We start from the raw sequence: 18,835 nt of genomic DNA on the forward strand, positions 1-18,835 counted from the left end.
GAGATGGGAGGGAGGAAGGGAGATAGAGGGGAGATAGAGGAAGGGAGATGGAGGGAGGAAGATAGAGGAAAGGAGAGAGATAGAAGGAGCGCGGGGCATGCTGGGAAGCGTCGTCCTCACGTGACCCGGCCCGGCCCCACATGACCGCGCGGAAGGGGAAGCTGTTTCCTGTGTGAACGTCGCGGATCCGAGCCGAGGCAGCAGGTCGGGACCAGGGGCGGCGGGACCGGGGGTTGTGGAGTGGGGAGAAGGGTCAGGGTTGGGGTCGGGGTCGGGGTGAGGGTTAGGGTTAAGGTCAGGGTCGGGGTGAGGGTTAGGGTTGGGTGGGAAAGAAATTGAAGGGGGGGAGGGGGGGAGGGGGAGCGGAGCAGACACTCAGTGTCCATGGGTGGGGATGCGGGTCTGGACAGTCTGTTCGAGGTGTACATGTATTCTGTGAAGAAGTGTGTGTGCTGTGCAAATGTGTACTGTATGCGTACATGTGTGCAGTGTGTATTGTATTTAAGTGTGTGCTGTGTAAGTGTGTATTTTGCGTGTATGTGTCTGTAAATTTGTGTGCTGTGTTTAAGTGTGTACTTTGCGTGTATCTGTGTGTACTGAGTGTAAATGTGTGTAAGTGTGTGCACTGTGTGTAAATGTGTACAGTGTGTACTGTGTGTCAGTGTGTGCGCTGTGTGAATGTATATTGTGTAAATGTGTGAACTGTGTGTAAGTGTGTGTGCTATATATGTACTGTGTGTAAGTGTGTGTGCTGTGTGAATGTGTGTGCTATGTGTTTAAATTTGTGTGCTGTTTGTGTGTGTGCTATGTGTGTAAGTTTGTGTGTGTAAATGTGTGTGCTGTAAGTTTGTGTACTGTGTGTAAATGTGTGCTGTGTAAGTGTGTGTAACGTGTGTGTAAATGTGTGTGCTGTGTAAGTGTGTAATGTGTGTGTAAATGTGTGTGCTGTGTAAGTGTGTGTGTACTGTGTGTGTAAATGTGTGTGCTGTGTAAGTGTGTGTAAATGTGTGTGCTGTGTAAGTGTGTGTACTGTGTAACTGTGTGTAAGTGTGTGTGTGTGCTATGTGTTTAAATTTGTGTGCTGTGTGTAAGTGGGCTGTTTGTGTGTGCTGTGTAGGTGTGTGCTATGTATGTAAGTTTGTGCTGTGTGTAAATGTATGTGCTGTAAGTTTGTACTGTGTGTACATCTGTGCTGTGTGTAAGTGTGTGTGCTGTGTAAGTGTGTGTACTGTAAATGTGTGTTCGTCTGTGTACTATGTGTAAACATGTGTACTGTGTGTACATGTATGTACAGCAAATGTACCTGTGTACTGGGTGTGGACAGCATGTGTACTGGGTGTGGACAGCATGTGTACTGAGTGTGTACAGCATGTGTACTGGGTGTGTACAGCATGTGTACAGTGCATGTAAATGTATGTGCTGTGTGTAAAAATGTGTACTTTGTGAGTAAATGTGTGTGTGTACCATGTGTACATGTATGCACTCTGTGTACAGCATGTGAATTGTGTGTACAGTGTGTCAGTACTGTAGTTTGTGTACATGAAGGGTACACATCTACTGTGTGTTATTCATCAGTCTCCATCAGACTGCGACTGTTTCCCCCTTGATCCACTTCCCAGAGATAGGGTCAGGGAGACATCTTCCCACATACTCTGATTCTCAGTGGGGGATGGGTCTCTGCCTGTTTCATACACATACACAAATGTGCACATGAACATGCAAACCCACATAAACAGGGCATGCACAGGATACACCCACTCATACACACATGAACAGGGCATGTGAGAACAAACGAACAGGACACATGCACATATAGCAACAGGGCACACACATGAACACAATGTACGCATCCAAACAGGGCACACGTGCACGCTCACACAGACAAGCACATTCAGGCAAATGTGTCAAAAGGATACACACACTCGCATGCGGACAGGGCATGTACACACACACGTAGGACAGGGTGAGCACTTTTGCATATGTGACTAGATGAACATGATCACACATGAACTAAACATGTGCACAGGGCCCTCGCACGCAGGACACACATATGTATACACACGCACACACACACACACACACACACACACACATATATGATAAGGTCACACCAACTGTCTCACCCCACCTCCACCCTGACGCATCTCTGCAAGTCATCCCAGTGTACTGCTGTGCATTTCCGGACTGTGATGGTTATCTGACCTCTTTGTACAGTGGGCGAGCTACCCTGTACAAAACCATGATATACAAGTGCAAAATGGTGCAACTGAGAAATCCACGAGGTTGGAGCAGTCTCCCGTCCCACCACCCCCCGGTCATGTCTGGTTTAGCTGAGGAGGGTTCAGCTGTTGCAACTCTCTAGGAGTGTGGGGGAAGTTCCCTCTGTCTGCAGATGTGTGTGTGTGTGCGTGTGTGTGCGCACGCCTGCCTGTGCATCTGTGTGCTTCTATGCCTGACTTTGCATGTATGTTGTTCAGCAAGGGTGAATGCGCTTGTGTTCGCGTGTGTAGGTTCATCTTTGTGTGTGGGTGCATGTGTGTTTCTGTTTCTGTGTATATGGCAGTCTGGATGTGTATGTGTGTTGAGATAGAGGGCACGGAGAGGGAGTACGAGGGAGAGCGAAGGAGCCTCTGGATGAGAGAGGAGGGAGAAAGAGAATGTAGAGAGAGAAAAGTGAATGAAATAGGATGGAGCAAAGAAATGAGAGGTGGAATGAGGGAGGGAAGGAGCTAGAGGTGAGGAGAGGGAAGTAGAGGTGGAGGGAGTGGTGGAGAGGGAGGGAGCTAGAGCGAGGTAAGGAGGGAGAGGTTGAGAAAGAAGGGAGGTGGGGAAGGAAGGAGGGAGAGGGATTAAAGGAAGGAGAGGTAGAGAAATGGAAGGAGGGGAGAGGGGGAGGGAGAGAGCGAGTACCGGGACAGGCAGAAGAGGGGGGGCTCTGCAGAAGCTCCACCTGCCCTTGCTGTGTTGGGACACGTTTCGCATACCATACCTGCTTGTGGTTTGGGATTTTGTATATCTGACTGTATCAAAATGTGGATTTCTCCCACGGCCAACAACTGGTGCCCCTGGGGGACGGATGGAGGGGGAGAGGGAATTGTGGAGAGCTGATGTGGGAATAGGGGGGGCTGGCTTCCCCTCTCCCTTCCGCTTTTTTCATTGCCTCTCCACCCACCTCCTTAAAGTTTCCCATTGACAGAGTGGGGGTCCAGAAACTCCCACTGCTGCCACCCTACTTGTCTCCCAGATCCAGGCTGGGAAACCTGGATCTGTTTTCAGAGCAGAGGAGGTTTTATAGACCTTGAGGGGAGAGGGGAGGGATGAGGAGGAGGGAAGGGAGAGGGGAGGGGGTAGGAGAGAGGGGGAAGGGGGAGGAGAGAGGGTGGAGGAGCTTAGATCGGGTGGACGGTCACCATTTTTTTCCTCGGACAACAGTAACAAACACCAGAGGACGTGTGTACACTGTGAGGGGAGGGAAGTTTAGTTGAGACACAGAGAGCGGTGAGGGCCTGGAATGCATTACTGGGGGTGGGAGTGGAGGCTGGTACAATATGGACATTTGAAACTCTCTTAGACAGGAACATGGATGGAAGGGAAATAGAGGGTTGTGGATGTGGGGAGGGAAGGGTGAGATTGTTGAGAAGATTTAGATTGGTCAGCACAGCAGTGTGGGCCAAAGGGCCTGGATTGTAATGTTCTGTGTTACACCACTTTGTTGTCTGCTGGCGGTGAATGTTTCTCGAATTTATCATCTGCGTTCAGGTTGCTGTGCATTCTTGTGGCTGTGTTTTGTTCCTTACAAAGTGGCAGTCGGTGTCTGCAGGGAGTGAGAACTTGGCAGTGTCTGCACGAGGTGCTGTGTGGCGCACAATAAGCTGGTTTCACATTGAAGCAGGCATAGTGGTCAGCCCCAGACACCCAGCTTCCAGACTGGTGCTGTTTGTGAGGAGTTTGCACATACTCCCCATGGACTCCGTGGGTTTCCTCTGGGGGGTTCGGATTTCTACCACGGTCCAGAGGGGGGGTGGGGGGGAAAGGGAGAGTGAGAGGGAGTGGGAAGAAGTGAGAGAGAGGGGGAGTGGGAAAGGGAAAGAGAGAAGGGGAAAGAGGGAGAGAGGGAGTGGGAAGCAGAGAGTGAGAAAGAAGGAGAGGGGGAATGGGAAAGAGGGAGAGATGGGAAAGCAGGAGAGAGAGGGAGTGGGACAGAGGGAGAGAGGAGAGTGGGAAAGGGAGAGAGGGGGAGAGGGAAGGAGAGAGGGAGAGGAAATGAGAGAGAAGGAATGGGAAAGGGAGAGAGGAGTTGAGGCAAAGCGATAGAAGGTGAGAGTAGGATGAAGGGAGAGAGAGAGAAAATGGTCAGAGAACTACTTGGAAGGAAATGGGAAGGGGGGTCACAGCAGAGGGCTCAGCAGAGAGTGGGGATCTCCTTCCCCGCAGTGGAGGGGGTAATGTGGGGCTGCTACCCTCCCTGCCCCCAAGCCTCAGGTCTGAATAACATCACTGAGGCCCTGAGCTCTCTTGTCAGGCCCAGGCTCAAAAACAAACAGGAAGTGGGAGGTTTGTCAGTGAACCGGAAAGTGGTTGATAAAACTCTGCTTGTTTGGGGTTTTCTGATCTGTGAGGCAGGCTGCAAGACAGAGCTGTGAAACTCCAACGTCTGCAGACCCTGTGATTGCAGTAAAAACACACAAATTCAAAATTCAGAGGTGCAAAGGGACTTGGAAGTCCTTGTGTAGGAGACCCTGATGGTTAACCTCCAGGTTGGGTCGGTGGTGAAGAAGGCAAAGAGGGAGAGGGTACAAGAGCAGGGATGTGACTTTGAGACTCAATATGGCCCTGGTGAGGCCTTGAATGGAGACTGGGAACAGTTTTGAGAGCCTTATTTGGGAAAAGATGCTAGTGTTGGGGAGGATTTACCGGGATGTGGGTTAGTTCATGAGGAACGATTGTTGGCTCTTGGACTGAACTCGTCGGGGTCCAGAAGGATGAGGGGGGACCTCATGAGGGGCATTTTGGATCCTGAAAGGCTTGGATGGAGTTGATATGGCAAGGAGGTTCCCTGTGGTCAGGCAGTCTGGGAAAAGAGGGGACACCCTCAGCCAGAGGGTCGCGAGTCTGTGGAACCTGTCGCCACAGGCGGCCGGGGAAGTGAGGTCGATGGGTGTATTTAAGGCAGAGATGGACAGGTCAGTTAGGGCATTAAGGGTTATGGGGAGTGGGGCTGAGTGGGAGGGTGGATCAGCTCATAATGAGAACGGCGGAGCAGACTCGATGGGCCGACTTCTGCTCCAACATATAACCATATAACCATTTACAGAGCGGAAACAGGCCATGTTGGCCTTCCCCATCTTGTGAAAAGGTGCAGGAACTCAGGTATCCTCTGCAGGAGGTAACGGTTTTGGGCCTGACAGAGCAAAGAACAGGAAGGCGTCAGACTAAAGACTATAGGATGGGAGGGGGATGTCCAGAACACGGCCCCCACAGCTCTGGGTTTCCTTTAACCCCCCCCCAGCTCTGGGTTTCCAATACCTCCCCTCCCAGCTCTGGGTTTCCGTTAACCTCCCCCCCAGCTCTGGGTTTCCGTTAACCCCCCCCAGCTCTGGGTTTCCATTACCTCCCCTCCCAGCTCTGGGTTTCCGTTAACCTCCCCCCCAGCTCTGGGTTTCCGTTAACCCCCCCCCAGCTCTGGGTTTCCGTTAACCCCCCCCCCCAGCTCTGGGTTTCCGTTAACCCCCCCCCCCAGCTCTGGGTTTCCGTTAACCCCCCCCCCAGCTCTGGGTTTCCGTTACCTCCCCCTCTCCTACCTCTTCATCCCTCCCCCCACCCCCACTTTCCCACTCTCTCCTTTCACTCAGCCAAAATCAATTCTCTCCTTTCCTCTCTTCATATCCAATTAACACCCTTTGTTGGCCTGGACCCTTTCCCCATTCTTCCTTCCCTCTCCCCCCACCCCGTCTTTAATACAGACGTCTGCCTGCTCTTCACTAGTACCTTGAGGGTACTTCTATTGGGGTCTGATGGATAGTACTGATATCCAGAGTGCACTATCCTTTCGAGGGTCATAGAGCAAATGGGTCCTTCAACCCAACATTTCGCTATTGCCTTCGGAGGTCATCACATTTGTTTGAAGGAGCACATTTCATCTGATGGGACAGTGCAGTGGGAGCTTCACTCTGTGTCTGACCCCGGGAGTGTGTGATGGGACGGTGCGGAGGGAGTTCACTCTGTGTCTGACCCCGGGAGTGTGTGATGGGATGGTGTTGAGGGAGCTTCACTCTGTGTCTGACCCTGGGAGTGTGTGATGGGACGGAGTGGAGGGAGGGTTGGATAAATGTGCTGGAGAAAATGCATTGATATGTGTATTTGCGACTGGGTGTCACTGTGCGTGTGACTGGATGAGAGTGGGTGTGTCATCTACTTGTCTCCTTGTGATGGTGTTGGTTCACTCTCGGCTCTGATGAGGGGGTGTTTGGAGATGAGAGGTGGGTTGAGGAAAGGGAGGAGGGTTGGAAGAGAGTTTGGGACTGGGTCATGGAGATGTGATGGGCAGAGGCAGCGTTGTGGTGCAGTGCGTGGGAGGCGCCATAATGGAGGTGCGCTGGGACCAGCCTCAAATAGAATCTCTATTTCAGGCCTGTGAGTGTCTCAGTTCCTCAGATTAGTAACCAGCCGACCATCGCTTGTGGGTGTTGTCTCTCAAGGTCTACGTGCAGGTTGCTGGGGTCGTTCAGGAGGCCTGTGGGATACTGGTCTTCAGGGGGTCAGGGAGATTGAGTTCAAGGGCTGTGAGGTCATGTGAACCTTTACAGTTCTGGTCACCTCATTAACTAACTTCTCTGGCTTTTATTGGGCCTCCTACCTCTTCCCGTTTCTCTCGTTCCCTACCCCTTTGTCTTCTTTCCTCCAGTTCTGCGTTCATAGAACCTCCCTCGTTCAATTCTCACCTTTCCTCTCCTACCCCCCTGATCCATGTCCAACTAGGGCCTGTTGATCTGTGCTCTTCCTGCCCTCCCTCACCACCTCTTCATTTTGGCACCCGCCTGCTTGATGCTCACAACTTTGGAAAAGGGCTCAGGCCTAAAAGGGTTGGTGTAGCGCCATTACAGCCCCAGCGATCAGGACCAGTGTTTGAATCCCGCGCTGTCTTGTGAGGAGTTTGCAAGTTCTCCCCTTCTCTGTTTGGGTTTTCCCCGGGGACTCTGGTTTTCTCCCGCCATTCAAACGTACCAGGGGTTGGAGATTAATCAGGTGTAATTGGGCAGCATGGGCTTGTGGGCTGTAAGGGCCTGTTACCGTGTGTGGGTCTCGGTCTCTTTTGATCTTTTTAAAGAGTTTTACAGAAGAGGAACATATTGTGTGGAGAACATAGGGTGAGCAAACATAAAAGTACATTTGCAAAAATAAAACATTGGCGATATTCCCCCTCTCCATACAACATTATCGAAATGACATCAAAAAAACAAAGCACTCCAATCCCCCCCGAATAAAACCTGAGATTTTTTTTTTTTTTTTCACACCATAAATCACATTAGCCATGATATACACTATTTCTTTTTCACACATATACAGTGACTTTTTCTCCCCCCCCCCTTTCCTCCCAAACCACCCCCCCACCCCCCCCCCCCCCTCATCCATTTTAGGTATACAATCTAGGTTGCATTAAGCCAGTCAGACAATATTGTCATTCAACAAAATTACACCAGAAATTCTACTGAGTCCATTCTTTTCTTTCCTTCTCCTTCCATCAACTTAGTTAATGTTTGTCCCCGGTAGGTTTTCGCTATTGTATTTAATGTAAGGCTCCTATACTTGTTCGGATATTTCAATATTATTTCTTAACCAATATGTTATTTTTTCTAATGGAATACATTTATTCATTTAAATTTGGTAGTTTCTTCCTTTTAATTTGGTTATGTATTCCATTAATATTTAAAGACATATAGTTCAGCGTAGCCCTTTTATATTTTGTTTATCTTCTCTTTCCGTTTTTCCATCATTACCTTTCCTCCTTTTCCATTTCTGTTTTCTTATTTTCAACTCTTTACCAGACAACATTCCTACAACATCCAACATTTTCCTTATTCTCCTATTTCTATCTTATTTATCCCCAATCTCCCCTTCACCTCCTGAGTTGTCCTTTATCCCTTGTCGGACAACCACATCTCCCCTCTCCATTTGGATTTGCGAATCCACTCGCAAGCGTCAACTGATTTTGCAGTGACCGCTATTTCCCCCCACCCCGCCTCCCCCAGAAAAGATTTCACTTTTCATATGTCACAAAGGTCACTCTTTTAATTCCCTCCTTATTCTCTCTATTCCATTACCTTCCCTTATTAATTCTTGTCTATACTATCTATATTTTCCTCTAAGTACAGATACATTCATGTATGCTCATTGTCTCTATTCACTCTTATACCTCTTTACCCGCATACATATCAATCGTGATCATTTTTACTCTCATTACCCGTCTTCATCCCTCAGTCTATTTTTGTCTTTACCCACATACATATCAATCGTGATCATTTTTGCTCTCATTACCCGTCTTCCTCCCTCAGTCTATTTTTGTAATTGTTCTGCAAATTTTCGTGCTTCTTCTGGATCCGAGAATAGTCTGTTTTGTTGTCCTGGAATAAATATTTTCAATACCGCTGGATGCTTTAGTATAAATTTATACCCTTTCTTCCATAAAATCGCCTTTGCTGTATTGAACTCTTTTCTCTTCTTTAGGAGTTCAAAACTTATATCTGGATAAATGAAGATTTTTTGCCCTTTATACTCCAGTGGTTTGTTGCCCTCTCTTACTTTTTCCATTGTCTTCTCCAGTACCTTTTCTCTTGTAGTATATCTTAGGAATTTTACTACAATAGATCTTGGTTTTTGTTGTGGTTGTGGTTTAGAGGCCAATACTCTATGTGCCCTTTCTATTTCCATTTCATGCTGTAGTTCTGGACATCCTAGGGTCTTAGGGATCCACTCTTTTATAAACTCCCTCATATTCTTGCCTTCTTCATCTTCCTTAAGGCCCACTATCTTTATGTTATTTCTTCTGTTATGGTTTTCCATTGTATCTATTTTTTGAGCTAGTAGTTCTTGTGTCTCTTTAGTTTTTTTATTAGATTTCTCCAATTTCTTTTTTAAGTCTTCTACCTCCATTTCTGCTGCTACTGCCCGCTCTTCCATCTTGTCCATTTTCTTTCCCATTTCTGTTAAGGTCATCTCCATTTTATTTATTTTCTCTTCTGTGTTGTTTATTCTTTTTCTTAAATCCTTAAATTCCTGTGTTTGCCATTCTTTAAATGACTCCATGTATCCTTTAATAAGAGCAAGTATATCCTTTACCTTGCCTTTCTTTTCTTCTTCTATTTCACCATACTCTTCCTCTTCTTCTTCCTCTGGGTTGGCCATCTGTTGTTTCTTTGTTGCCCTTTCCTCCTCTTCTTTCTTGTTTCTATTGTCTTCTGTGGTCTCTTCTTGCTGCAGGTGTTCTGCAGCTGTCGTTGCCGGCTGTGGAGATCGACTCCCCAGCTGGTCCCCCCTCCCGTCGGTGTGTTTTTTTTCATTCGCATCGCGCATGGGCGAAGTATCGCGCATGCGCGGTTGCGCACTTTTATTCGGCTCTGCGAGCCATTTTTGTAGTCCATTATTTACCGACCTGAGGGAGCGGGTTTCTCTCTCCGCAGCGGGCCTCTTCGGACAGGTAAGGCCTTCACCTTTTTCCTCCTTTGTCTTCTCTTCCTCTCTTCTTACCGTTGCTTTCGATTTTTCTTTTTTTGTCGCCATCTTCTTTCCACCTTTATACTCACTTTTCTGTAACTTTTATTTCTGTGCCTTTGTGTTTTCTCTTGTTTTTCCCGACTTTTCTGGAGAGGGCTGGAGTTCACCGTCCGGCCACTACTCCATCACGTGACTCCTCCAAACCTGAGATGTTTTAATGTAAAATTAAAGGTGGTTTAGTTCCGCTGTATCGATAAAACCTTACAACCTGAAGGGAAAAACGTGGACGTAAATAAATACGTTCAATGACCAACACAGACAGATTTATGAGCACGAAAATAGTCCGTAAAAGGTCTCCAAATTGTATGAACATTAGTGTTAGAGAACAACACGGACACCGATCGTTTCTAGATGAAGGCCAGATATGGTGTGACCACTGAATTCTGGTGGATGTAACCGGATCTTTCCATCTCAGTAGGATCTCTCTTCGTGCCATAAGAGTTAACGACTTGACATTCAGATGAAGAAAATCGCTTGTTCATATCACAAGATAAAGGAACAAATGTGGGCCGTTCAGCCCATTGGGTCTACTCTGCAAATCCACCCTGAGCTAAACCATTCTCACATCTAGTTCCAAGTTCTGGCCTTTCCTCTAGATCCCCTGACTAATTAGATACCTATCAATCTCCCCTTTAAACTACCCCGATGGTCGGGCCTCCATGGCTGTACGAATTCCACAAATCCATGACCCTCTGGCTAAAGAAATTTCTCCTCAGCTCTGTTTTAAATGGGTCCCTTCTAATTCTAAGGCTGTGTCCTCTTGTCCTGGATTCACCCACTAAAGGAAACATCTAATATTATCCAACACTCCAGACAAAGCAGTAAAAGGATTAGGTTCAAGATGAACATGGAATATTATTGACAAAACATGAAAAATCTCCCTCCAATAAGAGCTCATCAAGACCAGAGCATGTGTATCAAGGTTGTTTCCCCATTACCTCTGTTACATCAAGGATTTAGATCAGGAAATATACGGGATAATATGTCTTTAGACATGTAAGTCCAATGTACAACCTTGAACTACATAAGAAAAGGTCAAGCACCTAGTGAAGATGACATTTTCCAGGTTCTAGTATTTCCTTATTTCAAAACGTGTCATCTTCAAAGAAATGTGAGGACGATATTCCAAATTACTATCTTATTAATCCAATAAACCAAACTTTGTAGATGCAGCTTTAATTCGTTAATAAAACGGATAAACATTTTGCAGAACTTTGCATTAAGATTTCCATAACAATGAATAAACAAAGCATTTGGCTATATTTAAAGATATAATGATATTCAACTTTAAAAATATATAAAAGAAGAAATAAGACAAAATAAGGCGAATTCAAAGCAATTTATCTTGAGCTCATGTCTTCTTCATGGTTTGTCGAAGAATGAGATGCAAGATCTTAGTCTGCGCGGATATTACGACATATCACGTTATAATCACTATTGTAACACTACAAACAATACTTTTTATTAAAGAGACAGGCACAAAATTAACTAAGAATCAAAAACAGGAGGTTTTAACCTTTACACGTAGTGAAGAATTCTTAACTCATTTAAGAATCAAATCCTAATGCTTGTCTGAGATAGCTCATGTTTCCATGATATTAACTTTATTGAGGGAAACCTGATGCCAATTTGAAAGCAAACCCTTCTGGGTGGGTTGTAATTTAATTTACATCCAGCAGGTTAGCTTCACAAGCCATGGGAAAATTTGGGGATTTCCATGCTGCTTGTCTTACAAAATATACATTGTTGCCTCCTGAGAGACCTGTTGACTTTCTTCAGCAGTTCAGTGTGTTTACTACAATATCAGCATCTGGAGACTTTCTTGTGTTGGGCATCTTAACCACCTTGTCATCTTGAGCAGCAACCTCGAGGGATCTGTGCACCCCAAGATCTCTCTGTTCCTCCCTTCCATTAAATCTGGCATTGGAGGAGGGACTCTTCACTCAAAGAACTTGTGAAACTCCCTGGTGCAGAGTGTGGTTGGGGCAAGGTTCAGAGCAGGGGAAAATGGACAGGGTCTCTGCACCCCATAGCGCTGAGGGTAAAAGGCACAGAGACAGAGGTCAGACCCGACATGAAAGTGGCATCACCAGCAGATTGAGTCAATACAAGTGTTTTTGGCACATTGGCCTTCATAAATCAGAGTATTGAGTCCAGGAGCTGGGATGGTAAAGTTGTATCAGACATCAATGAGGCCAAATTTGGAGAATTGTGTGCAGTTTTCGTCACTGAACCACAGGAAAGATCTCAATAAAATAGAAAGAGGGCAGAGAAGATTTACTAGGATGTTGCCCGGACTTCAGGAACCGAGTTACAGGGAAAGGTTAAACAGGTTCGGATTTTATTCCCTGGAGCATAGAAAAACGAGGTGAGATTTAATCGAGGTATTTAAGATGATGAAGGGGAGAGAGAGTATAAATACAAGCAGGTTTTTCCCCACTGAGATTTAATTTAAATTTTAAAATTTTATTTACTGCACAGTAGCATCTGATTCTGGCAATTTAAGTCCGTTCTGCCCAGTTAACCTATAATCCCCCATTAGTTTGGAAGGGTGGGTAGAATCTGGAGCCCTCAGAGACACAGGGAGAACGTGCAAACTCCTTACAGGCAGTGCGGGATCTGAACCCAGATGACTGGCGCTGTAACAGGACTGGGCTAACCTTGAGTGAGACAAGAACCAGAAGATGTAGGTAAGGGTGAAAGGGGAAAAGTTTCGGGGGAACTTCACGCAGAGAGTGGTGGGGGTGTGGCACAGACTGAGAGGGTGAATGTGGGCTCAATTTAAACTTTTTTTTGAATATTTATAATTTTTCATACAGTGTCAACAATCCATGATAATAAAAACTACATTTTCCAATTAAGTACAAACTTCACCGTTGAGTCGAATTCTACCCACACCCCCCACCTTGTCCCCCCCTCCATTATCCCAATTAATATACCCAGAAACAAATTTAAATAGACAATTACCCTGAAAAGAGATCAATTTGAACATTTAAGAAGAATTTGGACAGGTGCATGGATGTAGGGCTATGAACTGGGTGCAGATCAGTGGGACTTGGCCGAGACTCAGACTAGAAGGGCCAAAGGGCCTATTTCTGTGGTGGTGTGTTCTGTGGGTCAGAAACAGGTCAGACATGGTCACATTGGATGATAGCGTGAGATATAATCATGAGCTGATCCCCACTCAGCCCCACTCCCTGGCCTCCTTCATGTAACCCTTGATGCCTTGACTAATCAAATACCTGTCCATCTCTGCCTTAAATACACCCATCGACCTCACTTCCCCAGCCGCCTGTGGTGACAGATTCCACAGACTCACGAGAAATCTCTCTACATCTCTGTTCTAAACGGACGCCCTTTTACCCTGAAGTTGTCCCCTTTTGTCCCAGATTCTCCGACCATGGAGAACATCCTACTCTGTCCAGGCCTTTCAGCATCTGAAATGCCCCTGTGAGTTCCCCTCTCATCCTTCTGTCCTCCAACAAGTTTAGTCCGAGAGCCGATAATCATTCCTCGTGCACTAACCCTTCCATTCCTGGTCTCATTCTGGTAAATCCTCTCTGAATCCTCTCCAACGCCAGCATGTCTTTTCTCAAATACAGTGCCTAAAACTGTGCCCCGAACTCCACATGAGGTCTCAACATCACATCGCTGCTCTATACCCTATCCCTCTAGATAGGACTCCAATGTTACATTTGCCTTCTTCACCACTGACTCAACTTGGTCAATCTTTAGGGTGTCCTGCACAAGGACTCCCAAATCCCTCCGCACCTGCAAATTTTGAATTTTCTCCCCATCTAAATAATAGTCTATTTCTTCAACCCAAGTGCATGACCACAGTTTCCAACATTGTATTTCATCTGCCACCTTTGCCCATTCTCATCTACCGAGGTTTCCCTGCAGCCTCTCCGTACCCTCAGTACCACCTCCCCACCACCTATTTTGGTATCGCCTGCAAATTTAGCCACAAATCCCTAATCCAAATTATGAGGCAAGGTTAGTACAACTGGGGGGGGGGGCTTTTCTCTTTGGAGCGAAGATGGATGAGAGGAGACTTAATAGAGGTTGACAAGTTTATGAGGGGCTTGGACAGGATGGGCGACCAGAGGACGTGTGTACAAGGGGATGGGAGGGAAGTTTAGGGGCTACGTGCTTTTACATAGAGAGTAGTGGTGGCCTGGAATGCGTTGTCGGGGATGGTGGTAGAGGCTGGTACAATAGGGACATTTAAAGTACTCAGTCAGGCAAACAGATGGAAGGGAAATGTAAGAGGATTAGGAGGTAGGGAGGGTTGAGTATTTTTTACATTGATATAGGTCAGTACAGCATGGTGGGCCAAAGGTCCTCTACTGTGCTAGAATGTACAATGACCTGCTCCTTGCTTTGACGAGCCCGGTATAAACCCAAGGCATGATCCGAGAGTTACTCTCCCATTTATCTCTGGAATCTGCAAGGCTCTTTTCTTTAATTTTTCTTGTTGTTTCCTGTCCCCTGTATACACGGAAGTCAGGTTGCCTCAGGGCCTCGCCTGAAATAAGGGAAGTTGGTAACCGGAGGTGCCGACTTACTGCGGAGCAGGGCTCAGAGAGGTCACCAGCTGGTCCCAAATGGGCTGGGGGGGGCTCAGCAGATCTCGGCCGAAGGGAGTGAAAGGGTAACCTATGGATGGAGGAGAACGAGGTGGGGGGAGGGAGAATCTCATTGAAACATTTTGAATGTTGAAAGGCGTGGACAGTAGATGTGGAAAGGTTGTTCCTCACGGTGGGAGGGTTCAGGACAAAAGGGCATAACTTCAGGACTGAAGGGCGTTCACTTAGAACCGAGATACGGAGCAATTTCTTCAGCTAGAGGGCGGTGAACCTGTGGAATTTGTTGCCACGGGCGGTTGTGGAGGCCAGGTCATTGGGTGTATTAAGGCAGAGATTGACAGGTTATAGATTAACCAGGGCATCAAAAGTTATGGGGAGACAGCTGGGCAGTGGGGCTGAATGGGGAAATTGATCAGCTCACGATTAAATGGTGGGGCAGACTCGATGGGCTAAATGTCCTATTTCTGCTCCTTTGCCTTGTGGTCTAAATCTGTGAGAGAACAAATAGGGGAAGACAGTAGCAAATTCCCAAGGACATTGGTTTAAGATCCCTCTGCTCCACAACACTCCCGCAGATCCATCTGCTCCACCACACGCCCCCAGATCCCTCCACTCTACAACTCTCCCCCAGATCCATTTGCTCCACAAACTCCCCCGGATCCCTCTGCTCTACAACACTTCCCCAGATCCCTCCACTCCACCACACTCCCCCAGATCCCTCCGCTCCACCACACTCCCCCAGATCCCTCTGCTCCACCACACTCCCCCAGACCCCTCCACTCTACAACTCTCCCCCAGATCCATTTGCTCCACAAACTCCCCCGGATCCCTCTGCTCTACAACACTTCCCCAGATCCCTCCACTCCACCACACTCCCCCAGATCCCTCCGCTCCACCACACTCCCCCAGATCCCTCTGCTCCACCACACTCCCCCAGACCCCTCCACTCCACCACACTCCCCCAGACCCCTCCACTCCACCACACTCCCCCAGACCCCTCCACTCCACAACTCCCTCAGACCTCTCCGCTCCACCACACTCCCCCCAGACCCCTCCATTCCACAACTCCCTCAGACCTCTCTGCTCCACCACACTCCCCCCAGACCCCTCCCCTCCACCACACTCCCCCCCAGATCCCTCTGCTGCACCACACTCCCCCAGATCCCTCTGCTCCACCACACTCCCCCAGATCCCTCCACTCCACCACACTCCCCCAGATCCCTCTGCTCCACACTCCCCCAGACCCCTCCACTCCACCACACTCCCCCAGATCCCACTGCTCCACCACACTCCCCCAGACCCCTCTGCTCCACCACACTCCCCCAGACCCCTCTGCTCCACCACACTCCCCCAGACCCCTCTGCTCCACCACATTCCCCCAGATCCCTCTGCTCCACAACATTCCCCCAGACCCCTCCACTCCACCACACTCCCCCAGATCCCACTGCTCCACCACACTCCCCCAGACCCCTCTGCTCCACCACACTCCCCCAGACCCCTCTGCTCCACCACACTCCCCCAGACCCCTCTGCTCCACCACATTCCCCCAGACCCCTCTACTCCACCACACTCCCCCAGACCCCTCTGCTCTACAACATTCCTCAGATTGCAAAATGAGTGCGGAGAGGTGGAGTAGGGGGAATTAGACCCGGTTGTACAGGGCCTCAGGTTTCAGCTCCTTAATGGGGAGGGGAAGACTTGACAGAGAGAGGGGGTTGGGAGAGAAGAGGAAATGAATTGGCCTTGGGGTGGGGTGGTTTGAAAATTGGAGCGAGATCTGTGGATATGACTGAAGCTCTTTGTGCGAGTCACTTCTCTCATTTGACTGGGAGATGTCTTGGATTCAAGCCAACTGGAAAAAACGTCCTGATTTCCGAAAGGCCTTCTGGAGCTTTGAATGTGGCGATACCTCCCATTTTGCCCTCAGAACGCTGTCTGGTTGTCGAGGTTGGAAGCCCACTCTCCTTCTCCACTCCCTTCCCTCACCCCTCTCCCTTCCCCCTCCCCTCTCCCTTCCCACTCTTTTCCTCTCCCTTCCCTCTCCCCTCTCCTTTCCCTCTCCCCTCTCCCTTCCCACTCTCCTCTCCCTCTCCCTCCCCTCCCTCTCCTTTCCCTCCCTCTCCTTTCCCCCCCTCTCCTTTCCCCCCCTCTCCTTTCCCTCCCTCTCCTTTCCCTCCCTCTCCTTTCCCTCCCTCTCCTTTCCCTCCCTCTTCCCTCCCTCTTCTCTCCCCTCCCTCTCCTTTCCCTCCCTCTCCTTTCCCTCCTCTCCCCTCTTCCCTCCCTCTTCTCTCCCCTCCTCTACCCCTTCTCTCTCCCCTCCCCTCCCTCATCTCCCCACTGCTCTAACCCCTCCCTCAACTCTCCCCTCCTTCTCCCTATCCTCTCCCACTCCCTCCTCCCCCACTCTCTCCACTCTGTCCCTCAACCTCACCTCCCCCCCCCCCCCGATAGATTGTCCAACTGGTCAGGGGGATGAGGGTGATCATCGAGAGGCCACTCCCGCAACAGGGAGGGGAGAGGGTGGGGGGGGCTTGCGGGGAGGGGAGAGGAATGGAGGAGTGGATTGGGGACAGGGTCGGGGAGCAGGAAGAAGGGGAGGGGACAGCTTCATTTTGGTTGTTGGTATGGGTGTGTGGAGAGATGGAAGGAGGGAGAGAGAAATGGTGAGGGGAGAAGTGGAATGAGTGAGGGAGAGATATAGATAGAGGAGAGTGGTAGGGAGGAAGGTAGAGTGGGAGACGGAGGGAGAGATGGAGAGTGATGGGAGAGGTGGAGTGAGTGAGGGAGAGATTTTGATAGAGGAGAGAGGGATGGAGATACACTGAGAAGGAGAGCTGAAGTGTAAACCGTGGGGTGGAGAGGGGAGATCATCCCGTCTGCCTCGAGTGGTTTTCTCTCTGACCCCCTGATCTCTCTGCCGTGTAGGGGGATCTCCTCTGACCCGCTCCCCCCCACCCCCCCCCCCCCACCATCCCCCGGCATGGGAGAGCATGCTGTGAGCCTTGGTGTAGCCTGGTGTGCGTTGTGGCGGGTGGTCTCTCGCAGGCCTGGGGCACAAGTGTGTAGCCTTGCTGTGGGCTGAGGATTTGTCTGCTCACCTCAGTCCCGGCCGGCATCGTCACACTTTCCGTGACAGCTGAGAGCTATCGGAACACTGCCTCGATTCATCACACCTTCTCAAAGGGCAAGTGTTCAGGAGAGAGAGCGTGGTGCAGGAAGGGGAAGCAAGAGGGAGGGGGGGAGTGAGGGAAAGAGGGGTGCAGGGAGGGGAAGAGAGAGGGGGGAAGAAAGGAGTGGAGGAGAGGAGAGAGAGGGTTGCAGGGAGGGGAAGAGAGAGGTGCAGAGAAGGGAGAGAGAGGAGGGAGGGACAGACAGTAGAGAGAACCTGGAAGGAGGGGGGGAGAGGGTGAAAGAGAGGCCATCGCATTAGCAGCTGAACAAGTGGTGGGCAAGTTGGAGGAGTTTGGACAAAGCCCCCACCTTCTGGACAAGTCCCAGTGGATGAAATCCGGTGGGGGCTGTTTGCTCCTCCCTGACGTGCATGTAGGTGAGCAGCAGAATGTCGTCAGGGAGGGGAGTTGATGGGAACAGAGGGGGTCATTAAAGCTGGGGAACAGCTGGGCAGGGGAGTGAGTGTGAATGCCTCTGTGACATCTGGAGCCTCACCCCCTCTCTCCCTCTCATTCCACCATCTGAGCAGTCAGTGTGGAGACCCAGGGCCCATAAACACCAAGTGGACAGCCTCAGCCATGGAGCTGGACAATCCCAGTGCTGCGGTGAGTGTGGGAATGCCTATTCTGACTCCGAGATGTGGGGGTGGGGGTGGGGAGTGACGGGGGAAGGTCCAGCCTCGAAACCAACGTGCCTCTCTCTCTCCCGTGTCTCTCTCCCCGTCTCTCCCTCCCCGTCTCTCCTTCTCCCGTCGCTCCCTCCCCCTGTCTCTCCCTCTCCCTGTCTCTACCTCCCCCGTCTCTCTCTCCCCTCGTCTCCCTCCCCCATCTCCCTCCCCGTCTCTCTCCCCCGTCTCCCTCCCCCCTCTCCCTTCCCCGTCTCCCTCCCCCATCTCCCTCCCCGTCTCCCTCCCCATCTCTCTCCACCCGTCTCTCTCCCCCATCTCTCTCTTCCCCGTCTCTCTCTCTCCCCCATCTCTCTCGCCCCCGTCTCTCTCTCTCCCCTGTCTCTCTCTCTCCCCCGTCTCTCTCTCTCCCCCGTCTCTCTCTCTCCCCCGTCTCTCTCTCTCCCCCGTCTCTCTCTCTCCCCCGTCTCTCTCTCTCCCCCGTCTCTCTCTCTCTCCCCCGTCTCTCTCTCTCCCCCGTCTCTCTCTCTCCCTCGTCTCTCTCTCCCCCGTCTCTCTCTCTCCCCGTCTCTCTCTCCCCCCATCTCCCTCCCCGTCTCCCTCCCCATCTCTCTCCACCCGTCTCTCTCCCCCATCTCTCTCTTCCCCGTCTCTCTCTCTCCCCCATCTCTCTCTCCCC

The 18,835-nt window shown here is 49.8% G+C and overlaps 1 protein-coding gene across 1 annotated transcript in view; it reads left to right on the forward strand.

Annotated features, from left to right (window-relative positions):
- Positions 1-18,835, forward strand: part of LOC138764261 (rho guanine nucleotide exchange factor 1-like) — a 78,371-nt gene that overhangs the window by 8,362 nt on the left and 51,174 nt on the right. The window contains 1 exon segment of the mRNA XM_069939931.1: positions 18,061-18,136. Coding sequence (XP_069796032.1) covers positions 18,110-18,136 — 27 coding nt within the window. The 5' untranslated portion in view covers positions 18,061-18,109.

The sequence above is a fragment of the Narcine bancroftii genome, chromosome 5 (genome assembly GCF_036971445.1).
Source record: "Narcine bancroftii isolate sNarBan1 chromosome 5, sNarBan1.hap1, whole genome shotgun sequence".
NCBI classification, from domain to species: Eukaryota; Metazoa; Chordata; class Chondrichthyes; order Torpediniformes; family Narcinidae; genus Narcine; species Narcine bancroftii.